We start from the raw sequence: 21,874 nt of genomic DNA on the forward strand, positions 1-21,874 counted from the left end.
AGGCACTCACTGGCTTCAGCGGGGGTGGGTTTGGTTTTGTCCTGTTGGTGGCCTGCGGGGAGGGGACACAGCCTGATGCCTAATGGGAGGGGTGGCAGAGGGAGGTTTTCTTGCTCTGCTGGGTCCATACTGTCACCTGCACAGGTACTGCTGGGAGAAGCCTGGCTTAGAGCCCGGGAAGTCCCGGGACATTAAGTCCACTAGACAACTGAGTCCCTGGCGCCCTGCCCTCAGGGAGCCCACGTCCCGGTGGGAGGGGCGGCGGGCTGGACCGAGTGGTCGCGGGGCCAACCCCGGGAAGGGTCCGGGCCGGGCGGGAGGAAGCTTCGGGCCCGTGCACCATGGAGACACCGGAACTCGGACCTCGCACGGACTTCAGGTCCCGCCGTGCCTCGCGCGGAGAGCGGGAGTCGAGCTTCCCAGCAGGCTATGCGCAAAACCTACGGGTCCTCGGGGGTTCCGGCGCCGCGCGGCTTTGTGGGCATTGTAGTCCCGGTGGCGAGGGCGGGCCTCGGCTTCCCGGCGGGCTGCGCGGCGGCCGGCGGTTGTCGGCGGGGCAGTCGGCGGGCAGCGGTGGCGGTTCCGGCTGCGGCACAGCAGCGGATGAGCAGGCGGGCCGGGGCGAGCGAGCGGGCGGGATGAGGGACCGCCGCCGCCTCCGCCACCTTCTGAGAGTCTGAGTGCCGGCCGGGCCGCGCCCCCCGCCCAGGCCGCCGCGGTCCGAGCGTTCCTAGCGTTCCGAGCGCGGGCCGGGCCCAGCGCCGCCGCGGCCCGGGCCGCCCCCCGCCCCTCCCTCCCGGTCGCGGCCGCCCGGGCGCTCATGCGGGCCGAGCCCCGCCCCCCTCCCGCAGCCCGAGCCTGAGCCTGAGTCCGCGCCGCGCGCCTGCCCGCCCGCACCATGCTCAAGTGCATCCCGCTGTGGCGCTGCAACCGGCACGTGGAGTCGGTGGACAAGCGACACTGCTCGCTGCAGGCCGTGCCGGAGGAGATCTACCGCTACAGCCGCAGCCTGGAGGAGTTACTCCTCGACGCCAACCAGCTGCGCGAGCTGCCCAAGGTGAGCGGCCGCCCGGCCCAGCACTCGCCCCTGTCGGCCAGTCGGCCTGCCTGCTCGTCCGAGTCCTAGGCAGGCCTGGCCCGGGCGGGGCACCTCCAGCCGGCCCTGCTGGTTCTTACTGGCCAGAGCCCCACCCAGGCCAGCCCCACCCTCCTCACCCATCACCGGCACCAGGTGGCCATGGTCATCAGCTGCCTGCTTGGGGGTGGGGATGGTCACAGCTTAGAGGAGGAGCCGCAAACTGACCGCTGTGGGGGAGGTCAGGGTGGAAGGTGAACCTGGCCAGTAGTTAATACAAACTTACTGAGCTGCCCTGGAGGTGGAAGCCCAGCCTTCTCTCTGAACTGCTTTCCTCTTCCTCCTGGGTGCTGGGGTGGGTAGGGGAGCCCCTCTCGCCCCAAGGTGCTTGTCCCTGACTGGTCCGCATTCTGTCCATCTCGTGCTGTTCCTTTGGGTCAGTTTGCTTTCCTTCTTCTAAGGTCCCTGTAGAGAGGAGACTAAAGGAAGCAAGTCACAAAAGGATTTCCTTTTTGGAAACAAGGTGCTAAGTGAGGGCTGCATGCCACCGTAAAGGGTGTGGCTGCGCTCTGGACTTGGAGGACGCCAGGGCTGTGTCGTCGTCTTCTCCCAGCCCCACACATGGCCTGCGGCCTGTGCAGACAACACCACATGCATCTGTGGCACTTTGCTGTTTTCATTACTTTTTTTGTGATTGTCAAAGTCTTGCCACAGACCTGGGGCTGGCTGGTTGTTGGGGTGCAGTAGCAGAAACCACCCTGGAGGGTTCACCTGCTAAGTGGGGGGGTAGAGGCGATTCAGGTGGTGGGTGGAGTCCTGAGAGAACTTACAGAGCAGGGAACAGGGACTCACCAAGTCAGGAGAAGGGAACTTAGCTAAGATTTGAGCACCTGCGGCCAACCCTGTGGCAAGATGGCAACAGGGAACTCACCTGAGGGGACACGAAGGGACCTGGAGCTGACAGTCAGGGATTCAGGTATAGTGAGGTGTGTGTGCACATTGTTCCCTCCTTGCTTTTCTTGCAGCAGAGGGGTGATGTGGCAGGACCCCGGGTTCCTCTGTGGCCTGGAGCAGACAGGCTCAGGGGACCCATGACCTGTGAACTTGGGTCTATTCTGGAGGGCCCTCTGCTGCAGGCTTGCCCCCATGACCCTACCCCTGCCCACAGCCCTTCTTTCGGCTGCTGAACCTGCGCAAACTGGGCCTGAGTGACAACGAGATCCAGCGGTTGCCCCCCGAGGTGGCTAACTTCATGCAGCTGGTGGAGCTGGATGTGTCCCGGAACGGTGTGGAGCCCGGGGCGGGTCTGGGGCGGAGCCTGGGGGTGGCAGGAAGGACTTGGAGCTCCTAGAGGCTATGGGCCTCTCTCCATAGTGACTCCTCTTGTCACAGACATCCCTGAGATTCCTGAGAGCATCAAGTTCTGCAAGGCCCTGGAGATTGCCGACTTCAGTGGGAACCCCTTGTCCAGGTGGGTGGTGGCCACGGTGGGGGTGGTAGTGGGGTGTGGCAGGTCCTGAAGCCCTGGCCTGGAGCCTGAGGCCCCCCTTTCTCTGGCGTAGGCTCCCTGAAGGCTTTACCCAGCTGCGCAGCCTGGCCCACCTCGCCCTGAATGACGTGTCCTTGCAAACTCTACCCGGGGACGTGGGCAAGTGAGTGTCCTGGGGGGTCTGGCTCAGCCCTGCTCCTGCCCCTTTCCCTGCCGCCCCTGCCTCCCTCATGACCCACCCTGGTCTTTCTTGCAGCCTCGCCAACCTGGTGACCCTGGAGCTCCGGGAGAACCTGCTCAAGTCGCTGCCTGCGTGAGTGGGCTCAGGCGCCCCCGCCAGCAGCTAGCTGAGGCTGCAGTCCTGGGGCTTTGGGCTGTGAGGCCGAAACGAAACTTGCTCTGTTTCCCGTGCAGGTCCCTGTCTTTCCTGGTCAAGCTGGAACAGCTGGATCTGGGAGGCAATGACCTGGAAGTGCTGGTGCGGAGAGGGCGGGGCCATCGTGGGCAGGGCAGGGCCAGGAAGGGCAGGTGAACCTTGGCTGTCACTCTGTCCATTCTGTTCTTGCAGCCTGACACTCTGGGGGCTCTCCCCAACCTGCGTGAGCTGTGGCTAGACCGGAACCAGCTGTCGACACTGCCTCCGGTGAGTGAGGGTGTGACCGCCCCACTTCCTGCCCTGCAGTGCCCTGACCCTCTGTGCCCACCCTCAGGAGCTCGGGAACCTGCGGCGGCTGGTATGCCTGGATGTGTCAGAGAACCGGCTGGAAGCACTGCCCGCGGAGCTTGGGGGGCTGGTGCTGCTCACTGACCTGCTGCTGTCTCAGAACCTGCTGCAGCGGCTTCCTGACGGCATCGGTCAGTACTGGCCCAGCTGCTGGGCCGGTATCCCTGAGGAGGGGTCAGGCTGCAGTTGAGGTGGGGTACGGAGGCAGGGCTGGCAGCTCATTTTGAGAGCTGAGGAGTAAAGCGTGAAGGAGCAGTGGGCATGGCCAGGCCAGTTGCCAGCAGGATGGGCGCAGATCCGAGGGTAGGCAGGGCGAGGGGCAGCCAGCCCTTCACCCCACTCAGCCCTGTCGCCATGTCACCCCAATACCAGGCCAGCTGAAGCAGCTGTCCATCCTGAAGGTGGACCAGAACCGCCTGTGTGAGGTGACTGAGGCCATTGGGGATTGTGAGAACCTGTCTGAGTTGATCCTCACTGAGAACCTGCTGACGGTAGGTCCAGGCCTGAGGGTCCCAGCGCTGCTGGGGGTTGCGAGGCAGAGACGGCCCCAAGGGGCTGTCGTCTCCTGCGTACCTCCATCCAGCTTCCACCGACCTCTGACCCTCCCTCCCCCCGGCCAGGCCCTGCCCCGCTCCCTGGGGAAGCTGAGCAAGCTGACCAACCTCAATGTGGACCGGAACCGCCTGGAGGTGCTGCCGCCCGAGATTGGGGGCTGTGTGGCGCTCAGCGTCCTCTCCTTGAGGGATAACCGCCTGGCCGTTCTGCCGCCTGAACTCGCCCACACAGCTGAGCTGCATGTGCTGGATGTAGCCGGAAACCGGTAAGTGCACTGCCCTGCCAGCCTCCTTGAGCTGACGTGCCACTGGCCCCACTGAGCTGACCGTGCCCGCCGGCCCCCAGGCTGCAGAGTCTACCGTTTGCACTCACGCACCTCAACCTCAAGGCCCTGTGGCTGGCGGAGAACCAGGCGCAGCCCATGCTCCGGTTCCAGACCGAGGACGATGCCCAGACTGGCGAGAAGGTGCTCACCTGCTACCTGCTGCCCCAGCAGCCCCCGCCCAGCCTCGGTAGGTTGCTGTCAGCTGGGGGCGTGGCCCAGGGGGGGCGTGGCCCAGGGGGGCGTGGTCTCGGGCCCTGCCAAGGCCTGACGAGCTGTCCCGCAGAGGACCCGGAGCAGCGAAGCAGCCCTTCGGAGAGCTGGAGTGATGCCCCACTCAGCCGAGTCAGCGTCATCAAGTTCCTGGGGGCCCCTGCGGGCGACGAGGATGCCGAGGAGGCTGCTGCGGAGAAGCCGGTATGGGGGGGGTGGGGTCCCTGGGCGGGTCGCCTCCTTACCACCCCTACCTGACCCTTGCCTGCCCACCCCTCACCCCTGTGCCCACTGCAGGGCCTGCAGCGTCGGGCCACACCTCACCCCAGCGAGCTCAAGGTGATGAAGAGGGGTGTGGAAGAGCGACGGAACGAAGCCTCCTGCAGGCCCACCCCCCGGCCTCCCTCACCCTTGGAGGAGGTGCCTGTGGGGCATGTGGGTGCAGGGGGGACCCTAGCCCCGCAGCCTTTCCCCTCTCAGGAGCCCTGTGTGTGGGGCTCTGAGGGCCTTGGGTGGGCACAGGGCCCAGCTTCCTGTGTTCTCATGCAGGGCAGGGCTGCGTTGGGTGACGGGTGCTGGGGCAGGAGCGTGGGAGAACCTAGAGGCGGTTGTGCCCTTGGTAGCACAGGGGCAGGGTTCTGGGCCTGTGAGCTGGTGTGTTCCTCAGCTGTCCACCCAGCTGGCGTGGGCGTTACCAGCTTCTGTGAAGCTGGCTGGGGCTAAAGCCAGGCAGGCCCAACTCTGCTCGTTCAGAAGCTTTCAGCAACAGGGGAAGCTTCAGGGCCCCTGGGGTGCAGCAGGGCACTTGGTACCTGGCGGACACGACTGGGCCTGGGTCTGCAGTGCATGGCCTGTTTAGCTAGTTGTGCTCACGTCAGGGCCACCTGGTCTTCCTCAGGCTGGTGTACTCTTGGGAACTTCCATCTCTGTTTTTCTGACATTTTCAGAAAGACTTTTGAGTGGCTGGGCCGAAGCGCTGTGGCTCTGTTTACACCGGGACAAAGAGGCTGAGGCCTGAGCACAGACCCCACCCCTTTCTGAAGGGCCTGGGCGGCCGGGCGGGCAGCAGGAAGCCCAGGGGTGGTGGGCGTCCTGACCTGCCATCTGACCCCTCCGCAGGACAAGAGGCTGAGCGCCGAGTCTGGCCTGAGTGAGGACTCACGCCTGTCCACCAGCACAGCCTCCCAGGCCGAGCCCGAGGTCCTGCCGGCCGAGGCAGAAGCGCTGAGCCAGCAGGACGCCACACTGGCTGCCCCGGAGGAGGCCACAGAGGAGACCTATGAGGAGGTGAGGCCGGCCTGAGAGGCCACTGGCCCAGACGTGGGGGCCGTTCACCCCTGCCCCTCCCCTTTCCCCCCCCCAAGCAGGTGTGCAGGTGGGCCACTCCCGTCTGGAGCTGAGCTGGGGCCCAGGCAGGGGTGGAGTGGGTGGGTGGTAGGGTCTCTGTCCCACAGCCGGGCTGCACGTGGTTGAGGCCCTCCCACGTTCATCACTGTGTCCCCTGGCGTCCTTTTCCCAGTCCTGATGGTGTTACCAGCACGGGGCTGCTCCGAGTACTGTGCGTGGGTGGGAAGGGTCCTGGCCCCCGGCCTTCTCAGAGCTGAGCGGTTTTGTGCCCCTCGCCAGGCACTCCCACACCTTGCCCTTCGAGCAGCAGGGAGCCCCTGTCTGTAGCCTCCTGCTCGGCAGGCGCCCCTGGGGTTGGGCAGGGCCTGTGCCCTCATGCTCAGCCCCTCGCAGCCCACAGTGCGCTTCGCAGAGGACACGCTGCTGCTGCCTCCAGGGGAAGATGGTGACAGTGAGGAGGGGCCCCTGGAGGCCCCCTGGCCCCTGCCTATGGGGAGGCAGCGGCTCATCCGCAAGGACACGCCCCACTACAAGAAGCACTTCAAGGTCTCCAAGCTGCCCCAGCCTGAGGCCGTGGTGGCCCTGCTGCAGGGAACACAGCCAGACGGCCAGGGCTTGGCAGGGCCTGGGGGCTGGCACAACGGCCCGCACACTCCCTGGGCTCCTCGGGCAGAGGACGAGGAGGACGAGGAAGACGAGGAGGAGGCCGTGGCCTCTGCACCCTCTGTCAAGGTGCGTCTCACCCCGTCACCCGCCTGGTCTAGGCCACCCCAGCCTTCACGCTGCGTCAGCGCTGTCCCTCGCTAAGCCTCCAGGCCTGTGTGGGTGTCGATCTCTGGACCCACTCATGGCAGGTCTGGCCTGTGTCTTAACACTGGCTGGCAATGGAGGGCTGCTAACACCTTGTCCTGAAGGGCTGCTAACTCCACCAACCCCCAGGGGCTGGACCCAGAGGCTTCTGCTGGCCTTGCAGCCCCATCTTGGGGGACTGGCTACCACCCTCTTGCTGCCCAGTCTCTTCTGCTTTTTCAGACCTTCCTCAGGGCTGGGCTTTCCCTGGCCCTCATGGGCCCACACGGGGGTCCTACCTGCTCCCGGAGGACACCCTGTTCCCCACATCACCCCTATGTGTCTGACACTTTGGTGGTTCTTACCTGAGCATGGGTGTGATGCCGTGACAGTTGCGGGGGTCTGGATGGTGGGGCCCCCCCCGACCAGCCGAGCCGGCCCTGTGTGGAGGGTTGGTGACGGCAGCAGTCACATGCCTAGACTGGAGGGGACGAGGGGCCGGTGCTCAGGCTGCGGGAGCTTGGTGTGGTCTTTCCTTTCTGCTGGCAGTGGGCCGGGCGAGGTGGCGGCTCACCTGCATGCCCCTCGCTGGTCCTGTCCTAACAGGGGGTGTCGTTTGACCAGGCCAATAACCTGCTGATAGAGCCCGCTCGCATTGAGGAGGAAGAGGTCTGTACTCGCTCACTGCTCTGCTCTGCGCCCCCGGCTGCTAGCCGCGCTTCGCGGGCTGCGGGCTCTCCTATCACCTACTCCCTTGCTCCTGTGCAGACCCCTCCCACCAGAGCTCCTGCCTGCTGCCTTAGAGTTGGGGGCCTGGGGCCACCATGTCCCCGAGGGACCTGCTGACCCTCTGGTACAAAGGGAAGGGGACAGTGCTGGCCTCTAGGCAGGGCGGCTGGTCTTGGCAGGGGTGCTGGGGCATTACCCGCCTCTCCACCCTGTTAGCAGGGCCTTGGGCCTCGTCACCCATAGGCGGGCACCTCTTCTGGGCTGCACCCCCTTGAGCTCTGGGCCGCTGCACTCTGCCCAGTGATGCCCGCCTCCTGCAGCTCTTCTGTCACACCCGAGCCGGTCCTGGCAGAAGTGTTACTGGAGAGCACTGGGCCCTCCCTCATCCCTGCTGGGCCCATAGCAGCCACACCACGTGTCTGTTCTGTTTGCAGCTGATGCTTACCATCGTGCGGCAGACGGGGGGCCTGGGCATCAGCATCGCAGGTGGCAAGGGCTCCACCCCCTACAAGGGGGATGATGAGGTGAGGAGCTATTGCCGCTGGCCACCCTCTCCCAGCACCTCTGCCATTTTCTGTGAGGCTTTCTGTGGCACCTTCAGACCTCAGCTTCATGTGTGGTGTTTCCCTCGAACCTGGCTCCCTACCCCAGGGTACTCACTCGCACTCAGACCCTGAGTCCTGGGTCCCACCCTCCTCACGCGCTGACTATTGCTAGGACTGGACTTGAACTTGGGTGGGAGCTTGGTGTTTGAGGGTGCCCCAGAGGGCAGCCCTGCCTGCAGCCTCGTTGCCTCTCCTGGGTTTGAGTTGAAGACCGTTTCTGGCGGTTGTCCTATGCCCTCTAGCTCCCTGGCATGTGGACCCGCAGTGGCCCGAGTCCTGCCCCTGACTGCTCAGGCCCACTGCGCCTCCCCACTCCCTGGGTCTAGGGCTGCTGGGCCTGCACAGGGGCCCCCAGGTGTGCTGGTGCCCTCGGGCTCAGCTCCCGCTCACCCTCTAGGGCATATTCATCTCTCGGGTGTCTGAGGAAGGCCCCGCAGCCCGGGCTGGTGTCCGAGTGGGCGACAAGCTCCTCGAGGTGAGTCAGCAACCCGGCCACTATTCCCGCTGTCGGCACTCGGCTGCCTCCCCTGCAGTAGATGGGGGCCCCGAGCACTGGACCCCAGGCGAGGTGTGGAGCCCGTGAGCCTGAGGTTCAGGAGGCCCCTTGCCAGCCCCCAAGGCAGAGACCCCCATCTGGGCAGGTACCTGGAGCAGAGGCCACTGGGGATGCTGCTCCTGGGGGCTGGCTAGGAGGCAGTCGGACCTCTAGTGGGTCTGGGCTGGGGGTTTGACTCCTGCCCCGGAGCTCCTGTCTGGGCACCCAGCCACTGAACCCTGGCAGGTACGTCGGGAGCTTGTGGGTGTTTGTCCAGGTGGGCCTGACGCTACTGCGGGCAGAGACCCTAGTAACCTCAGGTGTCCTGGGCTGTGGGGCTGCTCAGCTGAGGGGCAGGGGGCAGGGCGTCTCCAGGACAGGGGACTTGGGTGTGGATCAGTTTGAGGGGTGCCACCTGCTCCCTTCAGGTACCTTGTGTCCTGGCCCTGGGGTTACAGACGGGGGCGGGACCCACAGGCAGAGCCCCTCAGGAGCCCTGTGTCCTGTTCCCTGCTCTCCCATCCCTGGCGGGCTGTTTACGGAGGCTTCGTGGTCGTGGCCTGCTCTGACGCATGCTGCTGTCTGCAGGTGAACGGGGTGGCCTTGCAGGACGCTGAGCACCACCAGGCTGTGGAGGCACTGAGGGGGGCGGGTGCCACCGTGCACATGCGACTATGGCGGGAGCGCATGGTGGAGCCCGAGAACGCGGTCACTGTCACGCCTCTGCGGCCTGAGGATGACTACAGCCCGCGGGAACGGCGGCTTGGTGGCCTGCGCCTGCCCCTTCCCGAGACCCCCGGGCCCCTCCGACAGCGCCATGTGGCCTGCCTGGTGCGCAGCGAGAAGGGCCTGGGCTTCAGCATTGCTGGAGGGAAAGGCTCCACGCCCTACCGTGCTGGCGATGGGGTAAGCGGGCAGGGGCAGCCTGTGGTAACCCCCAGCCGCGCTACTGTTCCACTCACCTCCCTGCCCCTCTCCCCACAGGGCATCTTCATCTCCCGCATCGCTGAGGGGGGCGCTGCCCACCGGGCCGGCACTCTGCAAGTCGGCGACCGCGTCCTCTCGGTGAGTGGGGGGCACGGGACCTGCCAGCTGCCCCGCCTGCAGAGCCCTGCAGAGCCACTGACCGGCCGCACTCTTGCAGATTAACGGGGTGGACATGACTGAGGCCAGGCACGACCACGCCGTCTCCCTGCTGACCGCCACCTCCCCCACCATCGCCCTGCTGCTGGAGCGGGAGGCTGGGGCACCCCCTTCCCCTAGTCCCCCCCCACACTCCCCCCCACCCCCTGCTGCTGCCGCCATCCCTGTGGTCACTGCTGCCCCTGGGGATCCCGGGCCATTGAGGCTTGCCCCCAGCCTGCTGGCCGCCACCCTAGAGGGGCCGTATCCAGTGGAGGTAAGATCCAAGCCCTTCCGGCCTGCCCCTCCATATCCATATAGCTTCAGGAGAGGAAGCAGGTGCTCAAGCCCCAGGACTCCGGGGCTCTGTTCCCTAGTATAGGTTCCTTCCCCATGCTCCCCTGTGCACCTAGCACAGCCTCCCTGCGGCGGCCAGTAGGGACACCCCCACCCCTGATGACATGGCTGCAGCCACCCTGGGCCCACACGCCCTCCGACTGGAGAAGTGCCCCTTTGCTGCTGACAGGCTTGTTCCAACTAGTCCCGCAAGCCTTTTCGTGTCCCTAGGAGATATGCCTGCCAAGAGCTGGGGGCCCGCTGGGGCTCAGCATCGTCGGGGGCTCTGACCACTCCAGCCACCCGTTTGGAGTCCAGGAGCCTGGCGTGTTCATCTCCAAGGTAGAGGGGGCCCTGCGGGAGCCTCTGCAAGCAGGCCCACCCAGGTGTGGGGCCCCAAGGCCCCGCCCACTGAACCCTACCCTCCCCCACAGGTGCTCCCTCGGGGCCTGGCTGCGCGCAGCGGCCTTCGGGTCGGGGACCGCATCCTGGCTGTGAATGGGCAGGACCTGCGGGGTGCCACACACCAGGAGGCAGTCAGCGCCCTGCTGCGGCCCTGCCTAGAGCTGCTCCTGCTGGTGCGCAGGGACCCGGCGCCCCCGGGCATGCGGGAGCTCTGCATCCAGAAGGCCCCTGGAGAGAAGCTGGGCATCAGCATCCGCGGGGGCGCCAAGGGCCACGCGGGCAACCCCTGCGACCCCACTGACGAGGGCATCTTCATCTCCAAGGTGAGGGCTGTGGCCAGCCGGGCCTGCCCACCAGCCAGTGGGGTGGAGAAGGGGCCCAGTGCAGGCGGGTCCTCACTGCGGGGCCTCGTGTCCCTGCAGGTGAGCCCTACGGGGGCAGCCGGGCGCGATGGCCGCCTGCGTGTGGGGCTGCGGCTGCTGGAGGTGAACCAGCAGAGCCTGCTGGGGCTCACGCATGGCGAGGCCGTGCAGCTGCTGCGCGGCGCAGGCGACACCCTCACCGTGCTCGTGTGCGACGGCTTTGACACCAGCACCAGCCCTGCCTCCGAGGTCAGTGCCCCCAGCACCGGCTATAGGGGTCCTAGTGAGCCGACCCCTGTGGGCCTGCACAGCTGATCCTTGGCCCCCGAGCCTGGGAGGCTCAGCCATTGCGACCCCGCCGAGGGGGGAGCTGTGGGTCACGGCCATGCCAGGCCACGGTCTGGACCACCTGCTCATGGTGCACAGGCCCTGGCCCAGGTCGGATGAGGCACGGGAACAGGTGGCATGCGTGGTCCTAGAAGAGGTTGAACCAGCCGCCTGCCTGCAGGTGGGCAACACCTAGAGAGTGTGACTACTAGGCCAGGACAGGATGCGGACCCACGCAGCTTACCCAGGCACAGTCCTGCTCAGCCCACATCTCCTTTCCGCAAGCGGCAGCCAGGTGGGGCACGTGGGGGACCTAGCTGCCTCCCTCCCAGCGCCCTGGACGAAGTGTCAGCTGCCAGGACCACGACTGGGCTCCGGAGGCCTGCCACCGGGCCTGGCCCATGTCCTGGGCAAGCCAGGCCTCTACCTTTGGCTTCCCTTCTGCTCGGGGGTCATGCTGTCTCATTCTCTTCTTCTCTAGCACTGTCCCTGGCATGCCTCAGCGTAAGTGATGGGGCTCGTCCACCTACAGCTCACTCAGCCCTGCCTTAAGGGCGTCCTTGCTGGCAGGACCTATGGGACGGGTGGTCACCTTGGGTTCGCCCATCTGCAGTGGACCTTTGGGATGTGACACCTGCCACCCTGTGCCTGCAGGGGTGGCTGCTCGTCCCATGTGTGTCTTCTGAAGGGGAGTGGGGTTGGTACTTGTGTCCTTCACTCCAGGGCTGGACACGGGGCTGGAGACCATGCTGCCCCGCCTTCCTGCGTTCTCACTCTGGTGGTTTCTGGGGAAGAACTGCTCATAGGTCCTAAGTCCTGGGCCACGTGGTCCCTGCAAGGGGTTTGGCTTGTGTTTACTTATTTTAAAGTCTCTTAGTAAGTTTACTATTTTAAAAGCTTTTTTTTATTCAAAGAGAGAGAATACATGTGGCTTCGTGGTGATGGGTTCAAACGTCCTGAAAAGGGTAGTGTGTCCCCGAGTTCCAGGGGGCCACACAGTCCTCACTGTGGCTCTTCTGGTGGTGGCCCATTCACTTACTGCTTCTGCCAGTCGTTCCCAGTGTTGCTGTGTGCCTGTCCTCTCCAGTGTCCCAGTGCGCCAGCCAGCAAGCTCGGGGCCCAGCTGTGCCTTTGGGGCTGTTTCTGTGGGAAGAGCCCTGCCTACCGCTCCTGTCCGGTGGCGCGGACTCCTGCCTCCAGGGCCTGGCCGGCGGTGCCATCGTCACTGTGTCTTTTGCCTGGGCTACGTCTGCTTTAATCACATGTGCCATTACTCTTTTATATCCTGTGTCCATGTTTTCTTACATGCATTGCAAATGTTTTTGTCACATGCTTTTTTAAGAATTGTGTCTTTGGAGTTACAGAAACTTAAATTTTTTTATGAATTAAGTCTTCTCATCTTTTCCTTTATGACTTCTAATTTTGGTTTATGCTTATGAAAACTTCACTGCAAGAAGGCGAAAACACTGTCCTATACAGTGGTACCTCGGTTTTCGAACGTAAGCCATTCTGGAAGACCGCTTGAGTTCTGAAACGTTCCAAAACCGAGGCACGGTTTCTCCATAGAAAGTAATGCAAAATGGATTAATCCGTTCCAGACCTTTAAAATCAACCCCTAAAACTGCAAATTTACCATGAATTTTACTATCTAATGATACCATAGATCCATAATATTTATGGCGTTCGTAAACCGAAATGCTTGTCAACAGAGACGTTTGAAAACCGAGGTACCACTGTACTTTCTTCTAGTAGTTGTGCAGTTTTGTTTTTAAAAACAGCTCTGTAATCCACTGGAATTGCTTTTCAAGCAAGTGGGTATGCGTCCCAGCAGTCTGAGCCGACCGTCATTCCCCCACTGGTGCTCGTGGGTCCCATGTGAGTCCCTGTGTGTCAGTGTGACCCAGGCCGTGCTGGATGTGGTCCCGCCAAGCTGTCACTTTATGGTGTGTGATGACACCTCGTCGGTCAGGTCACCCCTTTTTGTTCCTTCTGAAAAGCTTCAGTCTGTTTTCACGTGCTTTTTCTTCCAAGTGAACCTGTGGAGTCTCCTAACTAAAGGAGTGGGACTTGGGCAGCTCTGAGTTTGGAGCTTTCGCCATGAGGGGCCCAGCCCGTACTTTCACGGGCTGCTCGTGTTCCCTTGTTAATTCTGGTCGGTGGTTTTGTTTCAGCTCCTAGCGGAGCCCTGCGGCCTGAGCCTGAGCGGCCCTGTGGGTCTCTGTCCCTTTCAGGCCCTCCTGTTCCCTCTGCTGCCCCTTGTGGTGGTGCCGGTAGTCTTGCCTCATGTGACTTTAAGGGGCCATCCCATCTTGTAGTTCAATTTTTGCTATACTTTCTTTTACAACATGTTTTAAATTGAGGGGGTTGCTTCTGTTTATAATCTGTGAGAATTGTTGTCAAGTGAGTATTTTCTCGAGTCCTGGCCTGTGCCGAGTGGGCTGGGTTCCAGCCCACAAGCTTTCTCCAGCCGGCCAGCATGTGGGTGCTACAAAGAAGGAGCAAGGTTTCCATGCTGGCCCCTCCTCTTGGCCGCCTGGAGCCCGTGCCTCAGGGGCACGACGGGGCAGGCGCTCATCTGTCTTGACCCCCACCCATTTTTCATCAACTCAACTCATCTGTGTTAACTGGCCCCTGTAGCAATCAGGGTTTGCCATCAGTCTCCCTGACTTTGTTTTGACTCTGCAAACCAATCTTAGTGTCACCTGCGCACTGGCCATGTCCCCCCCCAGTGGTGGGTGGGGTGGCACTGCCGTCAGACCTTGCCTGCGCTTGTTCTGCGGGGGCTGCAACTCGGGGGCCCTCACGAGGGGCTTGGCTCCTCATCTGCACAGCGGAAGAGTCGCATCAGGGTTCCTGGGGGTGGGACACGAGACAGCCCGCGACTGTCGTCCAGGAGGCTGACACTCCAGTCCTCAGCATCACTGTTTGGGACAAGGGGAGGGACGCTCTCCTGCTCCTTGTCCCCTACACGTGTCCCCTTCTTGAGCCCGTATTTCTACCGGTTCCTCCCAGTCACACTGGCCAACATTTAACATGTTTCAACAGCCTCGTCAAAGAACCAGTTCTGGGTTTTGGTCAAGACTCCCCTCCTCTTTCAGTATTTCCTTGGTTTCTGCTCTAAGTTGCTCCTTCTGTAGCTGTTGCTTTTAATTTTTCTGCAGAAGGGATTTTCTCCATCAGCTCCTTTTTTTATCCTGAAACAAGATTTTATAGGAAAAGCGTAATAAATGCAGGATCCTTTCATGTGTCCACTTTCTGAACAACAAGCTGGTGCCCTGGACACCTCCCAAGACGGCTGCTGGTGCTCTGGCCTTGTTTCAGTGTGGACGGTGGGTCGGTGTCCATCGTGTCTGTGCTCTCAGTGTTCCCGGGTGGGCCTTCTGTGTCCCTGTCAGTGATGCCTGGCATTCCATGGTGTCCTTGCTCTCTGATGTGACCAGCTGTCTGCACGTTCTGTCCCAGCCTTGGATTCGGCGTTTCTGGGAGGAGCCTGCTGGGGGCGGTGCGCCCGGTGCTGGCGGGGGCAGTGCTCGTGGCTTCTGGGCCTCTGTACGTGGAGCCTGGGGAGTGGGTGTTTCTAGAAAGAAAAAAATCATGAGTTTGTACTGTTATTTTCAATTCATATTTAATGTTACAGGTTTTTTACTAACGTTTTTGGTTTTATATTTATCTCTTTTTCTCACACTGAAAGTTTTTAAATACCGTTACCATAATGACTTCATTTCAAAATTCAGTGCTCACGTTATTACTGATATCAAGACATTGAGAGCAGTTTAAGATTTTTTTGTGTCCTTACGATTTTGTTATCCAGCTAGGATATGCACTCAGATCCTGTGTTTTTAAGTCCCTTGAAATAATGCCTCGTATTGTTATGCTGCCACCTTGACATCTAGTTGGGGTTATTGTTTTCAGTTTTTAGCGATGACCACACACTCAGTGTCTCATAAGTGTGCGCCTTCACAGGGCCCCACAGCCACGGAGGACGCTGACCTCCATCTCCTGCCCCCATAAGCACCACCTGTGAGAGTCTCGGTTTATACTGCCATGATTTTTTCTTGAAAAATATAAGCCAACGTGTACAATATTTTTAAACGTGGAGAAAAGCGGCAAGAACCGTCAGGGAGCCGTCGCAGGCCCCTGTAGCGCCTCACCATTGCAGCAGAGGGCGCGGCCCCGGGCATGCCAGGTGGCCGCTCACGGCCGCTCCATGTCCCCTGACACTGATCTTGATTTTCTGATGAGCACAGGCCGTCACTGCATAGAACTTACCTTGTGTGTTTTTCTGAAGTTTCAGTGGGTGCATTTTTGGCAGGATTCTCATGGAAGTGACTGTCTTCTCCGGGCCTCCTGCCAGGACGCCCGGATGGCGGTTGGTCCCATTACTGATGGTGCCCCACGGTGGTATCGTCAGGTTTCCCCACTGCAAAGCGGCTCTTGCCCCTTTGGAATTAATAAGCATTGTGTGGGGAGGTCGCTGAGGTGTCTGAATGCCCCATTCTTCATCTGAGTTTCACCCACCAGCTCAGTCCCCGTGGGAGGGTGACGTCAGCACCGCGGTGGCTGCCATCTCGCTCTGTCTCCCATCACTCCTTACACACCGGTTGGCGTGCTTCTGTGAGCGGAGGCTTCCCTTCCCCGAGGTTATGCGTCATCCGTGTGCCCTTCGTGCAGACTCGCCGGCTCCCATTTTATTCCGTAGGTCACGGGCAGTGTCGCTGTTGGTTTTAGTGCTCAGGTTGTCCCAGAATTGGCTTCCAGGTGGCTCTGGCCCCTCCACACAACCCCTTGCCTTTGAGCACCTTACTTCCTGGCACAGCCAGGTGTCCTGTGCTCATCTGCTACTTGCCCACCAGCCCCAGAGTCACATTTCTCTAAGGAGCACTAGTTCCTTTTAGTGGACAGGGGTATTTAGAAGCCCAGATTTGGGCCCTGGCTGTGCCCAGAGCCATGGGGGTGTCGTGTCATATGCTCAGTGGCTGTGGTCACGCGTGAGTGTGCACACTTATATCCGACTGTCCCTGTGACTGAAAAGCGTGCGTGCACATCCACCCCTGGTCAGCCCTTCTGTACTCAAGTGACCTATGACGTGAGACCCCAGGCGTCATCCCTGTCACTCAGGCTTCTGTGAGCCACGTCCTCCCCAGCCTGGGGCCCTGCCTCTTGGGCGCGCTGGCTTTGACTCAGTTATTCTGGACGTCGAGAGGTGAGTTCCTGAGCTTCGTTGTTGAATCCCGTTTCATCGGAACTGGAATCCTATTTAAGCCCCCAACTCTCACATTTCTGGTGGTCTTTGCTTTCCGTCGTCACCAGCCCACTTGTTCAGCGCCGACATTTTATAATCATTGTGTCAGCCTCAGAAATGCCAGCTTCTGTTGTAACAGTGTCCCTCTGCCTGCTGGAAGCTCGCAGCCTTGAATCCCAGCTTCTTTCTCTTCTGGGACCGTCTCCTCTTGCTTTCCATGTGGCTGGATTCTGCCCGGCCCTGTGGTTATCACTCCAGTTGGGTTTTTAACCATCGCTTTAGCTGGGGTGTTTCAGCCCACACTGATGGCATCCCTCGTTCACGATCAGGGGTCTCCTGTGCCACTATGTCACCGTACCACCCCTTCCCCTTCTGGTTCCTTCTGTTGGTTGAGGCTGAGTGGCCCCTTTTGTCCCTCGTGGGGTTGGAAGTGAGCTGTCCCCATGTTTCTGTCCACCTGTGTTTACCCACAGCCCGACCAAAACCCATCTCTGGCCAGACCACGCGTTGTCACCCTCTGGGCGCTACTTCTGGCTTGGATGGGCGACGGAATGCCTTCTGGTTGTGGTCCCGAGCCCACTGGCATTTCTCTTGAGTTGCCCTTTGTGTCAGACTCCAGAGGCGCGCTGTGTTGCCAGGCTGCCCCCCGCATCTTGGTTTATCCTTCTTTTGTTCCCTGGTGAGTGTGCACTGCCACGGTCCAAACGTGCTGTGTGCCCATGATGTGTAGACGTGACCTGCAGCTACCCCATGTCACAGGACGGTGACACAATGCCTTAGCCGTGTGGTCCCTGGTGGATCCTGGCCGGGTCAGCTTGCCCCTGGAGGTGATTTGGAGGCCAGGAACCCCACCCTTAGCTCGCTGTCCCCCTCAGGTGTCCCCGGGCGTCATCGCCAACCCCTTTGCGGCAGGCCTGGGCCGCCGTAACAGCCTGGAAAGTATCTCTTCCATCGACCGGGAGTTGAGCCCCGAAGGCCCCGGCAAGGTCAGAACCGCGGGCGGCCGGCAGCCCCAGGGCCAGGGAGCCGGAGGCCGTAGGTCCCTGACCGGTGTCTGCTCTGCTCACAGGACAAAGAGCTGCCTGGACAGACCCTGCAGTGGGGACCGGAGGCCGCGGTGAGTGTTGGGCCATCACTGCCCTGCGAACTGGGCTCCTCTGTGCACTGGCCCCTGGTGCTGAGCTCTGGCGGCTCCTCCCTGCTGGGCAGTGCCAGGGGGGACGCAGCCGAAAGGGTAGTGGCCGGCCTTGTCCCAGAGCCCAGTCCACACTTCTCAGAGCTGCCGGCCTCACGCAGGTCAGACATACCTCCTCACAGCACTGTGTCCTCTCTGCTCTCTAGGGCCGGAGCCCAGACAGCCTGCAGCTGGACTGCCGCGCCCTGGCCACCATGCCCAGCACTGGCAGCGTGCAGAGGGTCAGTGTCCCTGACTCACGCTGGTGGGCCGGCCTCTGCCTACCTATTTGTCAGTCCTGTCCCTTCCTTCACCTGAGGCCCCCAGGACAGAGCCTGTGGGTGGGCACCGCAGGGTCCTGGGGTACCAAGCTGCAGCTCCACCTCCCCACTTAGCGTGGGGCTCGTCCCCTTCACCCAGGCCATGAGGCAGGTGCCAATGTCCCCTCCTTATAGCTGAGGACCAGGGGTAGGGAGGAGGGACTGGCTCCTGAGACGGCCCTGGCCTCAGCCCCGTTCCTTGCCTTACCTTCACTGGGTGAGGGGTCCCAGAGGGCTCGGAGTGGGCAGAGACAGCTGGAGGCCACCAGAGCCATCGGGGTGCTGGTGGGATGGGGCATGAGCTGCCATGGGGAGAACGGGCGGGAGCAGCTGTGAGGAGCCATGGAGACCAGGGTCGGGGGGAGAGGCCCAGCGCCAGCAGCTGGGCTGGGGGGTGGGAGTGGGGCAGGACTGACGTTCAGTCCTCATTCCTCCCCCAAGAGGTATAAATAGCCTCCCAGAGGCTGTGCCCGGCCAGCCGCCACTGGGAGACCCCACAGGGACGTGAGTGGTGGTGGGGGAGCTGGGCACCAGGTGCTAGCACTTCTGAGCAGGGGGGAGGCTGCTCTGGGTGAGGGTTTCAGGAGTAGGGAGGCAGTGAGGGGCAGAGGGAGCCAGCTCAGGAGCTTCTGAGCAGACCCTTCCTTAGCCAGGAAGCCCCAGGAGGGGTGGGGGTCCCGTATTCTCTGTCCAAACTAGGCATAGCTGCGGGAGTCAGGGCGTCCCTGGCTTCGTACCTTTGAGACTCAGGCGGTAGCTGTAGGAAAGCGCACGGGGCCTCAGCCTGGGGCTCCAAGAGCCCCCTGCCCCCCACCCCCCAGCTCTTATTCTGTCTGGTCTTATCGTGGTCTGTCTGTTTCCATTTCTTCTGTGAAGTTCCAGATTGCCCACTGCCACAGACAGACACGTGGGGCAGGGGGTCAGAAGCCCAGTGCACTCCAGGCCTACCTCTTGACCCCCCGTGTTGTGGGGGTAGGGCAAGAGCCTGAGGGATTCCAGGCTGTGGCCTTTGGGGAGGAACCCTTGGTACTGGCCCGTCTGGGGACGTCCCTTGGGCTGTGGTCAGGTCAGGGATCTGAGGACCAGCCTCTGTGCTGCCAAGGCAAGCATCCCATCCCCAACTCCTGCTAGGGCCCCAGCCCTGCCCGACCCTCACCCCACCCACTGCCCGACTCCTCCTGGCTCCTCCAGGTCTCGTCCGGGGCAGCTGGAGGGAACATGGCTGAGGCCCCTTGCTCCCCTGGTTACCAGCAGGTGAGTCCACCAGGTGGGGGTGGGGGACAGTGCAGGGGTGCTTGTGTGCAGTGCCTTCTCTGGGGAATTGGTGCCGGGACAGCGCCTCCCAGGTGCCACCCATGGAAGGCACAGCCCGTGGTATCTTCCTGGCCCGAGCTGACGGTGGGGGTGGGGTGAGCTCCCTGTGGCTCCCCTGGGCGGTCAGGGCCTCCTCTCCCACTATCTCGCTGCCTCACCCCTGCCTGTCCTCTTGTGTGTGAGTCTGCTTTGGCCCTCCCACACACTCCACCCCTGCCTGCCAAGGCTCCCTGGTTCTGCCGCGTGGGAAGGCCAGGCACTGTAGGGTGGGGGTAGGCACCAGCACTGCCCACTTGGAGCTCAGCTCCTGGCCTCTGCCCCTTCTGAGCAGATGGGTGAGTGTTGGCCCCACGCCCTGGGCACCCACCCCACCGCCCACCTTGGCTCCATCTCTCTGTCTTTTCCCACCATCCCTCCACCCCTTACCTGAACCCCTAATCCATCCCTCTGGCCCCTGCTCCTGCCCTTTGCAGACAAAACCTGGGGTGATCCAGCCACTGGCTCAGGCCTGGCCAAGGGGCTCCCCGGCCCCCAGGGGCAGAGGTGGTGCCTGCTCTGTGAGTGCCCTGAACCTTGGGGGTTGGGGGGTCGGAGGCAGTCGGCTGCGGGAACAGCTGTGGGGTGGGTAGTGGCTGCAGCCAGGACAGCTGTCCCAGCACAGCTCAGGAGAGCCTCACCCCTCAGCCCCCCTCTCCACCTTCCCCTGATGAGCTGCCCTCCGATGTGAAGCGGGCCTACAGGACTTTCGCTGCTGTGCCTGACCCGCACCCACCCCAGGACACGACTGCCCAGGTAGGTGGTGGCCGCTCTGCCCCTGCTGCATGTGCCTGGCCTGCGGGGCGTGTGGGCATGCCCCAGGAGGGACATGGCTCCTGGTGCCCAGGTCTCGGATCCCATCCCACTGCCCGCAGCTTCCCACGCCTGGGCCCACTGCCTCCCCGGAGCAGCTGTCCTTCCGTGAGCGGCAGAAGTACTTTGAGTTGGAGGTGCGGGTGCCCCAGGCCGAGGGTCCCCCCAAGCGCGTGTCGCTGGTGGGTGCTGATGATCTGCGGAAGATGCAGGAAGAAGAAGGTGAGGGGATGGCTTGAACGGTGGGCGGGCGGTGAGACGAGCCAGGCCGGGGACTAACCTACATCACCCACCCGCCCCACCCCACCCCCAGCCCGAAAGCTGCAGCAGAAGAGGGCGCAGATGCTGCGGGAGGTGGTGGACACGGGGCTCTCCCTGGATGGGGAGGCCCCCGACAGCGAGGAGCCCGAGGAGGAGCCGTCCTGGGCCGGCCCTGGCCCTGCCACAGGGTGAGACGGGTGACAGGGCCGGCACTAGCGTGTCCCAGGCGTGCCCCTCCCGCCGGCGTCCCGCCCACCTGGCCCTCCTGTCCTGTCCCCTGGCCCAGGCTCGGTCCTGCGTCCCCTCCGATCCTGGGAAGTAGCGCGCCGGTGCGGACGGCCAAAGCTGAGCGGCGCCATCAGGAACGGTTGCGTGTGCAGAGCCCCGAGCTTCCTGTGCCGGAGCGGGCCCTGTCCCCAGCCGAACGCCGGGCCCTGGAGGCTGAGAAGCGCGCGCTGTGGAGGGCAGCCAGGTGAGGCCTTGGCGCCCCGCCCTTGGCGCCCCACCCATCCGCCCCTGGCGCCCCACCCAGCCCCGCCTCCCGCTCTTTCGCAGGATGAAGTCTCTGGAGCAGGACGCTCTCCGCGCACAGATGGTCCTCAGCAAGTCCCAGGAGGGCCGTAGCAAGCGTGGGCCCTTGGAGCGACTGGCTGAGGCCCCCTCACCCGCGCCCACCCCATCACCCACCCCCTTGGAAGGTCTGTATGTCCAAACGGGGCAGGGGGCTTGGCCTGCAGTGTGGACCTCTCCCAATGCCCACTTCTTGTCTCCCCAGACCTCGGCCCCCAGAGCAGCACCTCCCCGGGACGCCTGGTGAGAACCAGCTGCCTCCCTTCCTTACACCCCTCCCCACGGCGTGGAGGCGGGGATCCAGACTGCACCCCATCCCACTCTTCTTCTCCACTCTCTGCCTCTCTCCCCTCACGCTGTCCTTTCAAGGCCTTGTCTGGGAGGAAGTTCGACTACAGGGTGTTCGCAGCCCTCCCCTCTTCCAGACCTGTCTATGACCTGCAGGTACCGGGCCCTGCCTGCCTTGGCGCAGGCCAGCCCGCGCAGCTCCTGCGCCTTTCCACCTGCACCTGTCTCCCAGCCCTGTACCCTCCTCCAGCACCTGCCCTGTCTTTCTGGGGCTAGACCTGTTCCTTGGGGTGGGGCCTCCCCACCCACGCTCACATGGGTGATCTCGGGCAGGTCTGGGTGGAGCGCTGACCCCGCCTTTCTCTCCACCACAGTCCCCGGATTTTGTTGAGGAGCTGAGGTCCTTGGAACCGTCCCCCAGTCCCGGTGAGTTGCTAGGCCAGACCCAGGGTGCGCCCAGGGAGCTTGGCCCCCATTACCTCACTCTCTCCCCCCTGCCTCTGCCTGCCAGGTCTGCAGGAGGAGGACGGAGAGGTGGCCATGGTGCTTCTGGGTAGGCCCTCCCCAGATGCCATGGGCCCGGAGGAGGTGACACTGTGCAGCAGCCGCCGCCCGATGCGGCCAGGGCGCCGCGGCCTGGGCCCGGTACCCTCCTAGAGGGTCGGGTACCTCCCCTGGACTTGGGGTGGGGGCCCTGCCAGCTCCAACACCACCCTTGCCCCAAGTCTTTTAACATGGGTGTTAGCATTTTAAAGAAACCCTCAGGAGTTCTGGCTGCTGACTAACTGCCCGCCATCAGCCAGGACCTCTTGGCAAGACTGTAACTAGTGATGTTTGTACAACCAAAGACTCTATTTTGTGGTTTAAGGAGAATAAAATTGACTACATTTTACCTTCCGCCCAACCGTGTCCACCCACCAA

The 21,874-nt window shown here is 62.6% G+C and overlaps 1 protein-coding gene across 4 annotated transcripts; it reads left to right on the forward strand.

The window, feature by feature from the left end:
* Positions 1-148: 148 nt before the first annotated feature.
* SCRIB (scribble planar cell polarity protein) lies at positions 149-21,845 on the forward strand. 4 transcript variants are annotated; one of them, XM_074316502.2, is made up of 38 exons: positions 150-1,057; positions 2,244-2,361; positions 2,468-2,546; positions 2,638-2,727; positions 2,821-2,877; positions 2,979-3,042; positions 3,133-3,207; positions 3,275-3,419; positions 3,661-3,779; positions 3,909-4,108; positions 4,189-4,355; positions 4,452-4,582; positions 4,676-4,798; positions 5,498-5,665; positions 6,119-6,457; positions 7,121-7,183; positions 7,678-7,767; positions 8,246-8,323; positions 8,972-9,289; positions 9,368-9,448; positions 9,528-9,782; positions 10,073-10,183; positions 10,276-10,569; positions 10,669-10,857; positions 17,053-17,163; positions 17,247-17,294; positions 17,519-17,593; positions 18,863-18,925; positions 19,459-19,542; positions 19,670-19,777; positions 19,897-20,056; positions 20,148-20,283; positions 20,382-20,567; positions 20,651-20,793; positions 20,871-20,908; positions 21,035-21,109; positions 21,328-21,379; positions 21,465-21,845. In XM_074316502.2, the coding sequence occupies exons 1-38, from the start codon at positions 899-901 to the stop codon at positions 21,608-21,610; spliced, it is 4,938 nt and encodes a 1,645-aa protein (XP_074172603.1). In that variant the 5' UTR covers positions 150-898; the 3' UTR covers positions 21,611-21,845. The 4 variants fall into 4 exon arrangements, with proteins under 4 accessions (XP_074172607.1, XP_074172603.1, XP_074172608.1 ...); XM_074316506.2 differs by lacking the exon at positions 19,459-19,542 and having other exon boundaries at positions 149-1,057; XM_074316505.2 differs by lacking the exon at positions 21,035-21,109 and having other exon boundaries at positions 152-1,057.
* Positions 21,846-21,874: the final 29 nt, after the last annotated feature.

This window comes from Rhinolophus sinicus, chromosome 6 (assembly GCF_057876585.1).
Source record: "Rhinolophus sinicus isolate RSI-liver-muscle chromosome 6, RSI-T2T, whole genome shotgun sequence".
In the NCBI taxonomy this organism is placed as follows: Eukaryota; Metazoa; Chordata; class Mammalia; order Chiroptera; family Rhinolophidae; genus Rhinolophus; species Rhinolophus sinicus.

Excerpts from the sequence above, each read along its gene's own strand:
- SCRIB (XM_074316502.2), top strand. The coding sequence starts at position 899 with ATGCTCAAGTGCATCCCGCTGTGGCGCTGCAACCGGCACGTGGAGTCG. Across the intron at positions 2,728-2,820 it reads CTACCCGGGGACGTGGGCAA|CCTCGCCAACCTGGTGACCC; the intron begins GTGAGTGTCCTG and ends TCTTTCTTGCAG. Across the intron at positions 9,290-9,367 it reads CCTACCGTGCTGGCGATGGG|GGCATCTTCATCTCCCGCAT; the intron begins GTAAGCGGGCAG and ends CTCTCCCCACAG.